General features: G+C 47.6%; 1 protein-coding gene across 4 annotated transcripts in view; it reads right to left on the bottom strand.

Moving 5' to 3' along the window:
• Window positions 1–17081, bottom strand: part of UBE3C (ubiquitin protein ligase E3C) — a 121153-nt gene that overhangs the window by 23181 nt on the left and 80891 nt on the right. For all 4 annotated transcript variants that reach the window (XM_036068701.2, XM_078059807.1, XM_078059808.1 and 1 more), the window contains exon 19: window positions 1817–2029. In XM_036068701.2, coding sequence (XP_035924594.2) covers window positions 1817–2029 — 213 coding nt within the window. The remainder of the gene's footprint in view (window positions 1–1816; window positions 2030–17081) is intronic.

The following is a 17081-nucleotide window of genomic DNA, read 5'->3' as shown; positions in this document are numbered from 1 at the left end:
CAGCATCATGGCTGGTACGGAGTGGCAACACTGTCTCATGAATGAATGAAAAAATACAGATGAGGCACAGTGGCAAGTAGGTAATATGATTTAAAAATAACCAAAATTGCATCAACTCAAATTTGTTCAGTACATGTGTTTATCAAAATAAAATGTTAGTGCTGACAACCTGGAGGATTAGGTTAAGGAGTACCCTGAATGGATCAATGCATTATCAATGGTGATTTGACTAAACACTAAGTATAGATTTAATATGAAGTTACTTTTAAGCTGGCAAAGCTGATGACCTTTGAAAGCCTGAATTAAAAACCAAGTAATAACAGAAATTTACGAAGTTTAAAGGTAACAATTTTTTTTAAAGGTTTTATTTATCTCTTTGCTAGAGAGAGAGAGAGAGTGAGAGTACAAGCAGGGGGAGGGGCAGAGGCAGAGGGAGAAGCAGACTCCCCGCTGAGCAGGGAGCCCGATGCGGGACTTGATCCCAGGACCCTGGGATCATGACCCGAGCTTAAGGCAGACGCTTAAGAACTGAGCCACCCAGGCGTCCCAGTAACAATCGTTTTATAGTTAAAATACAACTACTAGATTCAGAAAAGATTACTGATCTAGTAACAATAGCAGAAAAGCTGTTTTTCCCCACAAAACAGACCAAAAATAGAGAAGCCACTGGTCACTTTAAAATCTGATAAAATGAGATATTAACAACTACGACCTCAAAGGTCCTCAATTTCATTTGTCGGTATACATTAAAAAAGGTTTTGTAAATTACGGGAACATCTGAATGTATGCTAATGTAGACAAAAAAGTATGCCAAATGCCGCCCCCCACCCCGACCGCCTATTTTAGCAAGTTCCACCTCATGGCCAATCTAGCTCATCTCTACCTCCACCCACTGCCCCTGCTCTCATCATACTGGAAGTAAATCCCAGATGTTATCAATTCTTCCACAGTTCAGTACGTTGTACAAGAATGTTCATAGCATATTCTTCATAATAGCTGAAGAGTGGAAATAACCCAAATGTCCATCAGCTGAGAAAGAAACTGTGGCGTCTCCATACAACGGGGTGCCGCTCAGCCAGATGAAGGGATGGAGTACTGGCTCCTACAACAAGGGAATGAAGCCGGCCGCAAAAGGCCACGGGCTGTAAGATTCCAGTTAGGGACCGCGTCCAGGGTAGATGAACGCGCAGACAGCACGTAGATCGTGCTCACCTACGCTGGGTGGGAGGGACCTGCTAATGCGCACACAGTTTCTTTGGGGAGACGAAACCATCCCGAACGGAGATGCTGGTGAGGGCTGCCCATTCTGGGCACGTGCTGACCCGTGCCGTCCTCTAAAGTGTGCATTTTACCGTATGCAAATTACACCCCAATAATGCTGTCATTTAAAAAATCAGTTTCAATCTCTAACATGTAGGGTTTATTTATTTTTTTTTTTAAAGGATAAAGGCAGCAAGACCAACCAGACTGATAATGGAGACCAGCGATCGGTGTCCGAGCACCCGAGGTCCACCGAGACTGGGCAGGGAACGGAGGGGCACAGGGACCCTCAGGGCTCTAGTCGGGAAGGTGCTAACCGCCACTCCCTGGGACGGAGAGCCAGGCAAGCAGCTGCCCCAGGAAGACAATCCCAGAGGACAGCCGTCACAAAGGACTGGGGCCGGGGCACGTGCGTCTCCAGACACCCCCACTCCCCAAGTCTAACCCTCAGCGCACTGGAAAGGCACTGAAGCATTTCCACACGGAAGGAAATCCTCCCCGTCGCCGTGGGAAGAGAAGTTGGCATCAGTAACAAACCGGCCAAGGGCCTCCTCACCTGTGCCTCTCCCAGGTCATTGTTCACCACAGTGAAGTTCAGCCCAAGTTCCTCCACGTCGCCTTCATAGCTCTTGAGAAAAAGCAGATTCTTATACACTTCGGGATCTAACGAGGCGAGATGATGGATGTCCACGTCTGCGCTGGTTCCAAGCAGTTTGGACAGGAAGAAGCCAGCAAAGGGCAATTCTACCAGCATATTTTCATAGAGAGCCTTCAAATGAGAACAAGGAGCAATGATTAGCATTTCAGAGGAATTCTTTTTTCACACTGCCTACGAATAAAAAAGTCCAACTCGAGATTTAACAGAATCCTGACAGCAGCTACTTCCTCTTCATAATGACAACGATGGTGGAAGCTAATATTTGGTGAGCACTTACCCTGTGCTAGGCCAGGTGAACCATTCAACGCATGCGTTCAGTGTGTCGCAAATTCTAGGGCAGACCACCAGCACGTTTTAGGGCTGCCTCACAGAACGTGCGTACCGAGCCCCGTCTTTTGTGCTGCAAGAGGTGGGCACGTGTTTTTGGTAGAGGGCTGTGTAGGCGTGAGTCCCCGAGAGCTGCTGTAACAAAGCAGCATGTGCTGGGGGCTCAGAACACCCGAGACCTGGCGCCTCAGGTTCTGCAGGCCACAAGTCTAACTCCAGGTGGCAGCAGGGCACACCCTCCTGAAAGGCCCCCTTGTCCTCTCTGATCTTGCCGGCCATACCCGGTGGCCCCTGGCTTTTGGCTGAGTCACTCCAAACTCTGCCTCTTCGGGGGGCTGTCTTCCCTGTGTGTGTGTCTCCCTGTCCTTTCTCTTACAGAGACCAGTCATTGGATTTGGGGGGCCACTCTAACCCGCGATGACTCATACACAAAGATTCACTTCCAAATAAGGTCAGGTTCACAGGTACAGGGGATCAGGAGGGAACCTCATTTTTTGGGGGGTCACAATTCAACCCACAACAGTGGGCTGGACTGGCTTGGTGGCCACTCCTCTGCTCGGCCTTTGTAGCAAGAAAGGAACACAGGGCGGGGCCGAGTGAGGGCAGCTGTGTACCAGGGCTGGATTGCATGTAATTCTCAATGTCAAGAAATACTATTCTTTAGGCTTTTTCGGCCACCAGATGGAAAAAGCCCTCTTAGCACACTGGCCACACAACAACAGGGGGCAGGCTGGACCTGGCCCACAGGCCCTGTTCTAAACTGAACAGACTGGGCCTTGGGACTCACGGGCACTCGGGCGGACATGGTGAGCTAGCGCGGGGCAGCGCTGACGCCCACAGGAGGGCCTCTCCACTCTGAGTCCTGCCTACTTTGTGTCCAAGGGCCATGCGCGTAACTGTCTCTTCACTCGTGTACGTGGAAGGATGACTTACACAGAGCCAGATAAAACGTAGAGCCTGTGAGTGCAGCTTGATGAATTATTACATTTGACTGTACCCATGCAGTGGCCACTCGGGTGAAGGCACAGAACATTTCCCCTCCCCAAATTCCCCGTGAGAGCTCCCTCATGACCTTCAGCCACAGCCGCCCTCACGTTCAGCCCCTCCCGTGGCCGTCACCACGGGCGAGCTGCCACCCCAGGACTCCACCAATGGCACCAGACAGCGTGTGCCTCCCCACAACAGGATGCTTTTGAGATTCACCTATGTTACTGTCTGTTCTTTTCCGTGAGGCTGTGTATCATCTCCAGCCCTGGGCCTGACGATGGGCGTGGAGCTGTCTCCCATTTGAGGCTAGGATAAACAAAGCTGCTGGGCCGTCAGCGTGAGCCTTTCTGTGGATCCATGCTCACCTCTCCCAGTACAGACTTCAGACCCGTTGACAGGGGCAGCACTGGGCATGAGGTGCGCTTAGCTGTATCAGGCAACAACACGCTGTTTTCCAAAACGCAACCATTTTCCACCATGACCAGCAACACAGGCAGGTTCCAACTGGTCCAGAACCTCACTGATCATTAGCGTTGTCAGTCTTTTTTAAGTTTAGTTATTCTGGTTGGTGCAGTGGGGAATCTCACTATGGTTTTAATTTGCATTTCCCTGATGACCGGTGGTACTGGATAAATTAAGCGCTGGTGAATATTACTATATTACTATATTAATCTCCCGATTCTCCATCCAGAGAAGAGAGGGGCCAAGTGATACAGGTTTTCCAGCATGATGTCAGGGTTCATCCTGCACGATAAATACTCCTATGGCCTAAGGCTGTAAAGTGCATTTTAAACACGCACTATCTACAGTATTCGTGTTGTATTCCAATCAGTGCTTGGGATTTTCACGTAGAGGGGAACAGAAAGTTACAGTGAGTTTTTGTCTTCAGGAGCGATTGTCCCAAACAATGAAGAATTTTTCTATTCAGTTTGGGGGACTGGAAGGGCACCCATGTCACAAAGCACAGGTTGGTCTTAGTCTGATTTCCCATTTCCTGTACAGCTCTGAGAGAGTTCTGACATTGAAGATGTTCCCTCCGCACTCCGGGCCCTTGTGGAAGTGATTGCACAACACACCAACCAGAAAGCTAGATTGAGAGAAAGTGCAACAAGGAAGCAGAAGTGGGCTGTAAAATTTTCAGAAACGTTCTTATTTTCTTCTAACAGATGATGGCCTTGGAAGCCCCGACAAGTCCTGTCAAACTGTTCCAATGAACCTAAGCTACTATGTATCGATGCCAGCTCTGAGCCAGGCCCTGCGCTGAGCACACGTCAGCTGTCTCGCTTCCATCTGGCCTGTCTGGAAGATCTCCTAAGTGGAAGGCAAGAGTCACTCTTCTACAGAAGTCTAGGGGAAATCTGGATTTCCATGCCCGAGGCCATTTTTGCTAAAGTAAGAGTGGTCTGCAGAGACATGACAATGACAGGGAGAGTGGAGTCGCCACCCCCACTCGGTAGGTGGGGAGCTGGAGGCAGAGCCTCAGGCACACATTCTCACAAACCCTTCTCTTTTGGGGGGATGGCGGGGGAGCCCCGCTTCAGAAAGTACTCAATGAGCTGTGCTACGGATGTATTCAGAGCTTTTCTTTAAGTCACCGTTGAAAGATCCAAGTGCCACCACGCTGCTCCCGGAACACCGCCATAAAACAAACTGTAATCCCAGGAGTAGTCGCTCGGCCGTGAGACCGCGACTTCAGAAGCCCCTCTTCCAGGAGGCCATTCACCCGACCACGTCCACACACGCGAGACGTGAGACACGAGGCTCTGGTGAGACACACCAGTGCGAGCGATGCAGCAGACGAACAGCTTCCGGGGAGCAGGGGCTCCGGCCCTCCGAGCCTCCGGCCCCCGCGCCACCCTTCACGTAGGGTGAACATGCCCTGCCCACGGCTCCCGGCACCGCCAGTTTTTACTCAGCTGGGTCACACCGGATGTGGGCCACTTCCGCACGGGCAGCAATCAGCGGTGGCGCTAGTCTGTAAACCACTGATCCTTAAACACACCAAAAAACGTACCCTCGAATGAGTGTTTCCCCTGTCCCTCCTACGCCACCGAGAATGCTCAGGTTCACCTTGAGTGAGACCCACACTTCAAAGTCTGTCCCACTCACAGGACTGGAAGGAACCAGAGAATAGCTCTCAAACATGGTCCTGAAAGTAGCATCCAGTGTGCACTGGCTTCTTGCCTCAGGACGCCGCTGACAGACAGTATGAATTAACACTTCTTCCCAAGGTTAACACGTCTGAGGACTTCAGGTTCGCCATCTGTTAACTACGTATTTCATAATATCCCCCTTCCAGCTAAGACTCCAGATGTTCTCTGCCAGGGAAACTGAAGTGTTATGTCCCCGTGCTTTTATTTCTGATTTGAAGACTAACGATTATCCAATTAATTCTGAAAACGTGGCAAAAAAAGACTTCTGAATGAGAGAATGAGCAATAAGATGGCGACTAGCACTTAACTCATCTACTGATAACGCGAAGAAAGAGTTGTTTTGAAAAACCACAGTTTGCTTAAAGTTAAGAATGGCTAATACTATTAACCTGGAGCACTTAAAAATCCCATTACTTCTAAATGAACGATGGCTTCACAGCCAAGGAGAACGTTCTGTGCCAGACGCCATGACTGATTCCAGGTGCTGAAGAACAGTGTCATTTGTACAGTGGACTTTAAAGTAAACTGGAAGTGTAAATCATGGGGTGTTCAATATACAAGGTCATCGTTTGCCACTTCTGCATTAGTAACAATAAACCAGTGAAATTCGTTAAATAGATCAGAGCTACCTGAATTTTAAACAGAAATCCCACTGTGACTCATAAAATGTAAATGCCTAGGTATAATTTTTTACATAAGGCAGGTTTAAACCTTTAGAGCATTTAATATACAAGCACTAATAAATGATAGCACTAAAAACTATGATTGCATCAGCTAAATGGATTATAAATTAAATTTCCATAATGTATGCAACTGAGATACAAATGTAAGCATAAATCAAGGTATTTTCTAAACACAGGTTAATTATACAATTTCAAAACTGCCTATTTTTTATGCAAAATAATCCACTTAGCATTTTTCACACTGGCCTTAATTCTCAGCCGGTTGCACACTTGTTCCAGAAGCACATCAATAACGACTTGTCACGAAAAAAATTGCAATAGGTATATGGAAAAAACCTGTAACGTATTTTTCAACTGTCTGTCTTTTATGAGTGTTTATAGCTAGAAATTGTGCCAAAATGATTTGAAATAAAAAGGATTAATTATAGTAGAAGCCTTTTAATATAAGTGAGTGCAGTCGCAATGCAATTAATGCAAATTGTGGCACTATCGGGAGAATAAATGTGAACCACATGAGAGGCCATTTCTGTTTGCTGCCAAATAACTTCAGTAATTTACTACATTAAGAATCAATAAAAAAATAATGCTTTTCAAATGCATCTCTATCAATCTTCAGGTAGTTCTAAAGTGAACATTTATAACTTAATCTAAAAACTATATCAGAGTTGTCTTATGTTAAAGCCACCCTAATTGAGCAAAAAGATAGTAATTTTAATTATTTCAGATCATGCTAACCCTGCAGTTTAAAAAAATAAGAAAGAAATGTAACATAAGGATGTGGGCTGATAGTAATATGCTATTTAATAGTTGTGCTTCAACATGCATACCCACGAGTGGAAAACACGGTGTCCGACTGGGACTACAGTGGATCTTCAGGCCCACAAGCTCCCACAGGGCAGAAAACAGCCCTCATCCTTAACGCCCAGGTCTATGCACGACATATGGCATCCAATCATTCAAGAGACATTTATTAAGTGCCAACTACGTGCTAGGGACTACTTTCCACACTGGAATTCTACAACCGTGAGTTTGTTCACAAAAACCCATTTCTCCTGAGACACTTCAGGTTATGCAAAACTACATGTGTGTCACGATTCATTTCAAACCCCTGGGTCTTCACAGTCCTCCCCCAGAGGTCTTTCCACACGGCTCGCTGCTTTGGTCAACCCGGCGGCAGCGACACTGAATGTCACGGTGGTAGGAGGCAATGCCCCGCGTTCCCATGGGTCTCCCGTGCGCGGTCACCACCCACCTCGGCGAGACAGCCCCTCGAGCTCCACACTCCCTCACACTCTTGGGCACCCTACAGTGCTGCTTCAAATAGTGGCTCGGGGCGCCTGGGTGGCTCAGTCGTTAAGCATCTGCCTTCGGCTCAGGTCATGATCCCAGGGTCCTGGGATCGAGCCCGGCATCGGGCTCCTCTGTCCCTGCCCCACTCCCTGGGCTTGTGGGCTCTCCCCCGTCTCCGTCAAACAAACAAACAAATAAAATCTTTAAACCCCCCCCAAAAAAAAAACAAAACCCCAAAATAAGTAGTGACTCTGTCCATTCATGACTCAGCGAATGTCCAGCAAGCCCAACTGAGCAGGGTCCAGAGGTTCTGGTGTTTGGAGAAAAGGCATCACTGAACCTGAAGCTCCACAGCAGGGCTGGCCCTGCCTTCGTCCTCCCCACAGAGGCTCCGGGGGCAGCGAGCAGAGCGCCTGGGCCGCACTCCTGTCCCCCAGCGCTCTCCGCTCACACCAGCGGCTCCGGAGGACGGGCAGGGGCGCGCTCTCCGCTCACACCCGGGGCGCGGGAGGCCGAGCGGGGCGCTGCTGGCCTCACCACCCACCAGGGCCCGAAGCAAAGGCTTCCCCGAGGACAGATCTTTTCTTGTTCGCAGCAACTGATGATCTGCACTTAATGCTTTGACAGCTTTAGTTTAAAGAAACAGTTCTTGGGCGCCTGGGTGGCTCAGTCGTTAAGCGTCTGCCTTCGGCTCAGGTCATGATCCCAGGGTCCTGGGATCGAGCCCCGCATCGGGCTCCCTGCTCGGCGGGAAGCCTGCTTCTCCCTCTCCCGCTCCCCCTGCTTGTGTTCCCTCTCTCGCGTTCTCTCTGTCAAATAAATAAAATAAAATCTTTTAAAAAAACAAAACAACAAAGAAACAGTTCTTCAGAAAACCCGTGGGGGAGGCTGGGTGGGTGGGAGACGACAGTTCACCTCTCGGTCCTGTTCTCGTGGCGCGTGCAGAAGGGAGGCTGTGGCGCGGAGGGAGGGAGGGAGTCTGACGAGCCGAGCGCTGAGGCTCCGGCCGTGGGCGCCCTTACCGCGCTCCCAGGCTCCCGCTCCACGCGGGACGCGGCTCCCCTGCTCCGCCCGCCCCGCCCGCCCCGCCCGCACAGGCACTTCTGGAAGATCAAGAACCAAAAGGGCTCGCCAAAGCGACACACCGCAAGCAGCAGCTACCTGGGAGTTTCAGGACAGTTGTTACGTCCTGCTTCTGCAAGATTTATCAGGAGTTTAGAAGAACGCCGAGGCCCGGTTAAGGGACCCCACACGGCAGAACCAGTTCACTAACTAAAAGGAAACGTTTCTCAGGTTTGAAGATTCTTCTACCGCACAGGATAATAAAATATACACGGAAATCTGTCACACTACCGCCCTTGAAATTTGAGGTTACGGACGTCCCTCCAGGGTAAATAACTTGGTCATGGCCAGGTGCCGAGAACCTTCTCCACAAGGTGAGGAGACACAGGACCCCTCCAGCTCCTTCCGGCTAAAAGGACCACACCCGAAAACTCCACCCCCGATCGAGCTCTCCTTCCGCTGACTCCTTTGACCCCTGTGGCTCTTGCAAAATCACTGCATCACACTGTTTTTTGGTAACAGCTTTATTAAGATATGATTCACATACCCGACAATTCACCCCATTTGAAGCGAACAATTCAATGGCTCTTACTGTGACTGAGTTATGCAACCATCAACACAATTCATTTTTGAACATTTTCATCTCCCCCAAAAGAAACCCTTTACCCCTTCGTGGTCCTCATTTCTCCCACCCTCCCAGCCTGGGACGATCATTAATCTACTTTCTCACTTCACAGATTTCCCTCTCTGGACATTTCAGAGAGACGGAATCCTGTAACGGTGACCTTCTGTGATTCGCTTTCTTCACGGGGCCTGTTCTGTCCGGCGGTCATAGCGGCTGTCAGGACTTCATTCCTTTCCGTAGCCACATCAACTCCTGTAGGATGGATAGACCGATTCTGTTCTTCGTCAGCAGACAGACATCTGACTCATCGCTCCCTTTACGCTGTTGTAGAGAACGCTACAGGAACACTTCTTGCCGAACATAGGTTGGTTGAGTCAGAAGGTCACTGTGTACCCGTGGACTGTCCAGCCCGTTTTCCCGAGGGCCGCACTGTCTCACATTCACGTGGGGGGCAGCCCAATTTCTCCACTTCCTTGCCAGCACTGGGTATTATCGGTCTTTGTGACTCTTTCCGTCCTCCTGAGCGTGGAGTGGTCTTGCACTGTGGTTTTGATGTGCATTTTCCTGATGACTAATGATGGTGAGCATCTTTTCATGTGCTTATTGCTCATTTATTTATCTTCTTTGGAGAAGTATCTATTCAGATCCTTTGCCCATTTTAAAATTAGTTTGTCTTTTTATTACGGAGTCCTGTCTATATCCTAGTACAAATCTCTTATCCAATATGATTTACAAATACTTTCTCCTTTTGGTGGGTTGGCCTTTCAGTTTCTTTTTTTTTTTAAAGATTTTATTTATTTATTTGAGAGAGAAAGAGCACAAGAGGGGGGAGCAGGAGAGGGAGAAGCAGACTCCCTGCTGAGCAGGTAGCCCGATGCGGGACTTGATCCCGGGACTCCAGGATCATGACCTGAGCCGAAGGCAGTCGCTTAACCAACTGAGCCACCCAGGCGCCCCGGCCTTTCAGTTTCTTGATGGTGTTCTTTGAAGCAAAAAAGTTTTTGATGAAATGCAACCTATTTTTTTCTTTTTGTGTTCTTGGTTTCATTTCTAAGAAACCGTATTATTCCTGACAATACTGCAACATTCAGCACTGTTTGCAGGATGGGCTGTGCTATGCTGCTTTTTTTTTTTTTAAAGGTTTATTTGAGAGAGAGAGAGGGGGAGACAGAGCATGGGGAGGGGCAGAGGGAGAAAAGTGGACTCTGCTAAGTGGGAGCCCGACACAGGCTGATCCCACCACCCTGAGATCATAACCTGAGCCGAAATCAAGAGTTGGATGCTTCACTGACTGGCCACCCAGGCGCCCCCGAGTGCTGTGCTCTTTGTACCCCTCAGCACCCTTCTCCTGTGGTAGCTGTTTGCTCGGTCGCACTCCTGCACCGGTGGGACGAGTGAGGTAGGGACCCCTCCCCGTTTCTCACTGCCACTTCACACCACACCTGCCCCCCCGTCCCTGGCTGTGACTCGCCTGCTGCTGGGCCAGAGTAGCCACTGCAGTCCCTCCCACGGCTGCCAGCTGCCTGCCCTTGACCTGACCCCGTGGCCATCTGCCGTCCACTCCCGTGTGCCCTTCCGTCGCTCTGCCCCTGCGGTCCTCTGCCCGCCCAGGCACCCAGTCTTCAGGCCTGTCCTGGAACCACTGCTGCAGGTAACCGAGTGCCCCTCCCTGATCTGATTTCAATCACCCCACACTCTGGCTCCTTCCTGCCCAGCCCATGCGGCCCCCATGGCCAATGACGCCACACCTCGTCCTGTCACCTTCTTGTTGCCCTGCCCTCTGATCCTCATGAAGAGCCTCCTCTCCACAGCCCAGATTTAGAAGTTCATGGCTGTACTCACCTCTTGTGCCCTCGATTCCCCTGTACCCAGCTCGCCCTTTATAATACTCGCCCAGGTTCAACATGCCGCCCACCTGCGTCTGTGCCTGGACCCCCCCCCCGCTCCCCTGCAACGATGCTGCCAGCCTCGAGGGCCTGAGGCCGGCCGGCAGTCCTGCTGGGTTTCCCTGGCCCGGCAATCCTCACACTCAGCAGGGACCCACCCCACAGTTCCGGGCCCAGCAGGCCGGGGCAGAGTCCAGGAAAAGGCTTGACTGACAAGCCCCATGCAGCACCCTTACCACCGCTCTGGGAGCCACCCTTTGAGACCCCTGCCTCCTCCTCATCTCACCGCTGCTCCCCACCTTCACCCGGCCAAAGGCTGCCTACTGCTCAGGACAGTGGACGCGCTCAGAAGGACAGCTCGTGGGCTCCCACCTCCCACAACCGTGCCCCACACTCGGCCTCCGCTTCCCGCACAAACTGCCCATGCGCCTGCCGGCCACCTTCTCTAGGACGCTCCTCCAGCAAGTGTCCCTGCTGCACAGACACGGCAGCAAACGTGCATGCCTGCTCTCTTCTTGAAAACAACAGGTCAGCTCCATCGGGCCCACACTTCAGCTACTGCTGAGATTTTCTTTACAGAAACACTCAAGAGCTGTCCCACCCGCCAACCCTTTCCTCCTGTAACCACGCAGAAGTCGGCTGCAGCGGAGTGCCCCAGTCCTGAGTGCGGACCCACTCCGTCAGAGCACTCAGTCCCGGGAAGAAAAAGTTACCAGCACCCCCCCCCCGCCCCCCAAGGAGAAAGGATCTGATGCCCAACAACAGAAACTAGTTTTGCCTGTTTCTGAGCTTATATAAACGGAGTCCGACAGAATGTACTCCTTCTTTTACTCACATGAGGTCTGTGCCGTTCTTCCACGTTGTTGTGAATAGTTGTGGTTTGGTCATTCGGTAGTCCACGTAAATATCCCACAATTTATTACCGGCCGTACCTCTGAAGGGCATCTGGGCAGTTCAGTTTGGGGTTGTATAACGTAGCGTTACTGTAGCCATTCTTATACACATATGCTGGCAGATCTACGTACGTACTTCTGCTGGGATGCAGCCACAGAGGAACAGGATCTGGTACATAATAAGGTATTTCTGGAAGACACTGCTTCCGTGTGCTGGGGCTCTGGCCTCCGCCCTCCAGGCAAGCTTCTTGGACACACCGTGAATGCTCACTTCTCAGCCTTTATTGTCCTGACATATGAATAGCAGCCGGCACTATTCGTCATTCTCTCTCCCTTGAAACACTGTCTTGATTTGGCCTCGGAAATACCACACTTGCCTAGTTTGCTCCCTGCGTCTCCAGCGGCTTCTCCTGACCTTCGGTGGCTACCTTCTCCTGCAGTCTCTGAACCCTCAACCTGGCCCAGGACTCAGTTCTTCAGTGCTGTCTTTTCTCTAGCTACACTCACTCCCTGGGTGACACCGCCCAGTCTCACCACCTCAAGTACCACCTGATGGCTCAGCTCACACCTCGCCCCTCAACCCAAGGCCCAAAGATTCAACTGCATACTTAGCAGACACCTCAGGACCTAAGGAAAAACAAACATCTCATCATCCCTTCCCAAGTCTCCCCACCGTGGTCGACGATACCTCTATCCTCTGGCTCTCAGAACAAGATCTGTAGAGCCCCGCTGTCTCTCTCTCCCTCATATCCCAACATCCCCTTGGGTCTTCTCTCCAACACTACTTCCCAGGAAAATGGCCTCAATATAAGGATACTGATCTGCGTTTACCTAGTGTTTGGGAGTGCTTAAAATTTATGACAAGGGATATCTCAATAGTAAGCAAGCTCTACTTTATTCAGGAGCAGAAAGAGTTTTGGTAAATATCTCAAAGGGGCTAAAACTACAATGATATTTTTAGGAGTGGAATCAACTGAATTCTGGAACATACTTGTTATTTTTACCATACAATCTAACTTACTTTTATTTCACATATAATTTTGAAGAAATAAAATGAACTTAGGAAACTATGGCCTTGACTGATGGGAGGAGTAATCTGCAGAAGGGTGAGCACTTGGTTGTTAAAGGGAAAGACTGTAAACCGTGAGTATCAGGGAGCTGTGAAGGCCAGCGCGATCCTCAGAAGGGGCAAGAGTCCGATAAAAGTAACCACTTGTAAGTTATTATGGTCTTTGATTTTTCTGCTTCCAAAAAAAGTTGAAGGTCAACAAGAGCAAACTCATAATGAACCATCCACTGTGGATAATTGGGAGATTCAGAGAAAGCTTGCTTGTGAAATTTGCTGACATCAAAGTAAAAAAGTCTTAACATTGATTGGAAAGCTTGTGCTAAGCACAGAATGATCAACTATTTGCTGAATATTATGTTTAAAAAATCTAGGGGAAAAGATATATTAACTTTAGAGACAAGAGCACTTAGTCCAATGATAATCAGATGAAGAAGCTCAATTACACTGACCCTTAATGAGTTTGAGAGTTCAAAACAAGATATTATAAAAGAGCAGCTTTGCCATTTACAGACCAAGGTAACTTAAATCACTAGTACTCACTTCAATCTACACTTTCAAAGGCTCAGCAAATTCAGTGAGCATTTTACAAAAGGACTCTAATAATATAAAAGAATAAATTTTCCCAAGTCTCAAAAATCTCAGGGTAGGGCGCCTGGGTGGCTCAGTCGGTTAAGCGACTGCCTTCAGCTCAGGTCATGATCCCAGGGTCCTGAGATCGAGCCCCACATCGGGCTCCTGGCTCAGTGGGGAGCCTGCTTCTCCCTCTGACCCTCTCCCCTCTCGTGCTGTTTCTCTCTCTCTCTCTCAAATAAATAAATAAAATCTTTTAAAAAAAAAATCTCAGGATAAACTGTTAACTATTACACTCTCTGCTACATTAAGTGTACCTGTATTCTACTAAAATACAAAATTATAAGCCACATGGAAGTTTCAGGGTCTGCTAATTAAAAATTGTAAATACATGACCAAGATATTATCAAATAATCTATTTATAGGCATCCTGTTCCAATTAAATCAATATTCTGAAGCAAGGGGGGAAAAAGCCATTTTCAAATAGAATTCAAATATGATAAAAGATTTCCTTCAATAAATTTCTGAACTTAATTGGCTTAAATGGACCTAGGTGCTTCTATCTGTAAAAAAAAAAGTTCAAGTTGACATTACCACATCCTTGAGATGTTTATTTATTCCCTGTCTCAAGCCTGATTTACAGGCGATAAAATGCAATCACGACCCACACCAGCAGCAGGAATCATCTGCTAATGGAACTTCTAACTGAGAAGTGACCAGTGACATGAGGTAATTCTTTTATGTAGGATTGCTCTTGAAGACCTCTTTGCACTTTATCACAGTAAACAATCACTAACATATGCATTAAAGAAAATTTAAATACATTATGACCCAATAAATATCATAATCAATCAATACACAATTTTCTTCCCCTAAGGATTTAACGTGCAGATACCACACTATTAGGGCTATACTGTCACGCTCACTAAGATCTGGACAATTTTTGACATGTTGGTACAAAGTTTAACCATTTGTAACCAGATAATAATCAGATGTTTTAGAAACTAGTATTCCCTTAAGAATTTCCAGAAAATGCAGAAAATTATATAAGGAAAATCTTCAATACATGGAACTAAATTATCTACCACCCTCCTGTAACCAGAGTTTTGTTACTGGTTCTGTCTAACCTTCACTACTTCAAAGAGCTTTACTGAGAAACAATTTACATAAACTTCATTTTTAGGAGAAAGGTGTAGATCCCAAATTCTCCTCCCTGGAATCTGGTACAGAGGATACGTATTCTGAAGTAGAGGAGTAAGAGCGATCTATTATCTGCTCTGAGCCTCTAGGACGCCACGATGGAACCGCCTCCTCACGGTGTCTGCAGCTGGGAGCACATCCTTAAACGGAGGGGAAAACGAGCTTATCCTCACCAAACTTACATAACTACTGGCCAGAAAACTTCAGTGAACCAGGACCGTCTAATTATCTTGTCTCTATATTAATCAAGATTGGACAATTTATACATTCAGGAAGAAAAAATAATGCCAAATTTTAATAAGATTTAACTCATGCAAACACACCCACTTCCTCTGTTGTCTCTAACCACATGTGTGAGAACCACTGAATTTAGGGGTTTCTTCAGGGGTACCCGGCTGGCTCAGTCAGTGGAGTGTGCCACTCTTCACCTTGGGGTCATGAGTTCAAGCCCCAAGCTGGGGGTAGAGACTACTTAAATAAATAAAAAATAAATACTTAAAAGATTTAAGGGGGTATCTCAGTTTAGTCTAGCAAAATAGAGGCTCATCATTATTATTTTAAAATTTAATTTTATTACTATTAATTTAGGAGATTCTTGGGCTCACCTTAATAGAAAGAACTAGTGCATCATTTCAAAGATTTTCATGAAATGGGTTATGAAACGTACTCTCGTCCGGGAGGAGCTGAAGCTGAGTCACAGGGACCACTGCCAGGGAGAGACGGCATCTCGTGGAGAAGGGACACCAAAGCCAGCAGGCGGCTTCAGGTGGGAGAGACAGGTTATGTCTTTAAATGAATTAAAGTAGAAAATGATCTGTTTGACAGTTATGTTAAGGAATTTAACACCAAGCCAATGTCTGAAATTTGTCTCTGAAATGACAAGGAGAGCCTAAAGAAACATATGTACACAATGATGAGGTTAAGTTAGAGCCCATTTCTAAACTTGAGCAACACTTAGAGTCTATACTATTAAAGTAGCAACATTTGGAATCAGAACAAATGAATGATAATGAGCCTCCATCCGTGCATCTCAGAGATACAAATAAAGGGGTATGATTTTTATACTGAGGACCTACCGGTTCCCTTCCACCACCCCTCTGCGCTGTTAGGCCTGGGGCTCCATTACCATTTGTCATTAACAAATACACACACAATACTGACTACACAGGTAATCAAAACAACGCCACACGGGCGCATGGCTAGACACAGAGGTCAATGAAACAAAACTGAGAGTAGAAATAAACCCTTACATTCACGGTCAACTGATTCCTGACAAAGGAACCAGGTCAGTCTTCTTAACAAATGGTGCTGGGACAACTGGATACCCACATGCAAAGGAATCAAGTGGGACCCCTAACTCACACCATCTACAAATATTAACTCAAAATGATGTGTAACTGGAAAGAAAGGAGCTTATCTGGCCCCTGAAAACTTAAAAATAAAATAAAATCCTTAATCATACCATAAAAACATTAGGTCAAAATGGATTAAAGACCTAAATATAAGAACTAAAACTATGAGACTCTTAGAAGAACACATACAGGTGTAAATCTCTGTGACCCTGGATTAAAACCGTGTGACCATGGTTTCTTAGATAAGACTGCAAAAGCTCAGGCAACAAAAGAAAAATAAATGCATTAAGACTTCATTAAAATTAAAAACTCTGGAGCTTCAAAGGCCACTATCAAGAAAGTGAAAGACAACCCACAGAATGGGAGAAAATACTTGCAAATCATGATGAGGGTGATAAGGGATTTGAAACTAGAATATATAAAGGACTTAATATAAGACAACTCAATTTAGGAAACGGACGATGGACTTGAAGGGACCTTTCTGCACAGAAAACATGAAGCACACAAAAAATGCCCAACATCGCTAGTCATCAGGGAAATCAAAAGCTCATTATAATGAGATACTATTTCACACCCACCAGGACGGTTCTAAGAAAAAAGATAAAAATAAAGAAAGTAAGTAAAATAAAGACATTAAACAGACAATCTTAAGTGTTGGCAAGGTGTGGCGAAACCGGAACCCTCAAACATTGCTGGTGGGACCGTAAAAGGTTGTAAACACTTTGACGGCAGAATCACGAGTCCACACTTCCAATCCTCGGTACAGATTTCTCTCGGGTAAGAGAAATGCACACATATGTCCACACAAAACCTTGTGCAGATGGGGACCCCAACTCAGGATTTTTTGACCTCATGATGGTGCGAAAGCGATACACACTCAGCAGAAACTGTGCTCTGAGTTCTGAATGTGGATCTCTTCCCGGGCTAGCGATGCGCGGTCTGATCCTCCCCCCGGGATGCCGGGCGGGGGCCGCAGCTCCCAGCTGCCACGTGATCGCGAGGGGCCATGGCCGATACACCGACAGCCGTCTGCACCCACACAGCCGTCCCGTCCATCACTTTCAGG

Source organism: Halichoerus grypus, chromosome 12 (assembly GCF_964656455.1).
Source record: "Halichoerus grypus chromosome 12, mHalGry1.hap1.1, whole genome shotgun sequence".
Classification (NCBI taxonomy): domain Eukaryota; kingdom Metazoa; phylum Chordata; class Mammalia; order Carnivora; family Phocidae; genus Halichoerus; species Halichoerus grypus.
The sequence above is the reverse complement of the archived record's forward strand: the minus strand, read 5'-3'. Positions and strand labels throughout refer to the sequence as shown.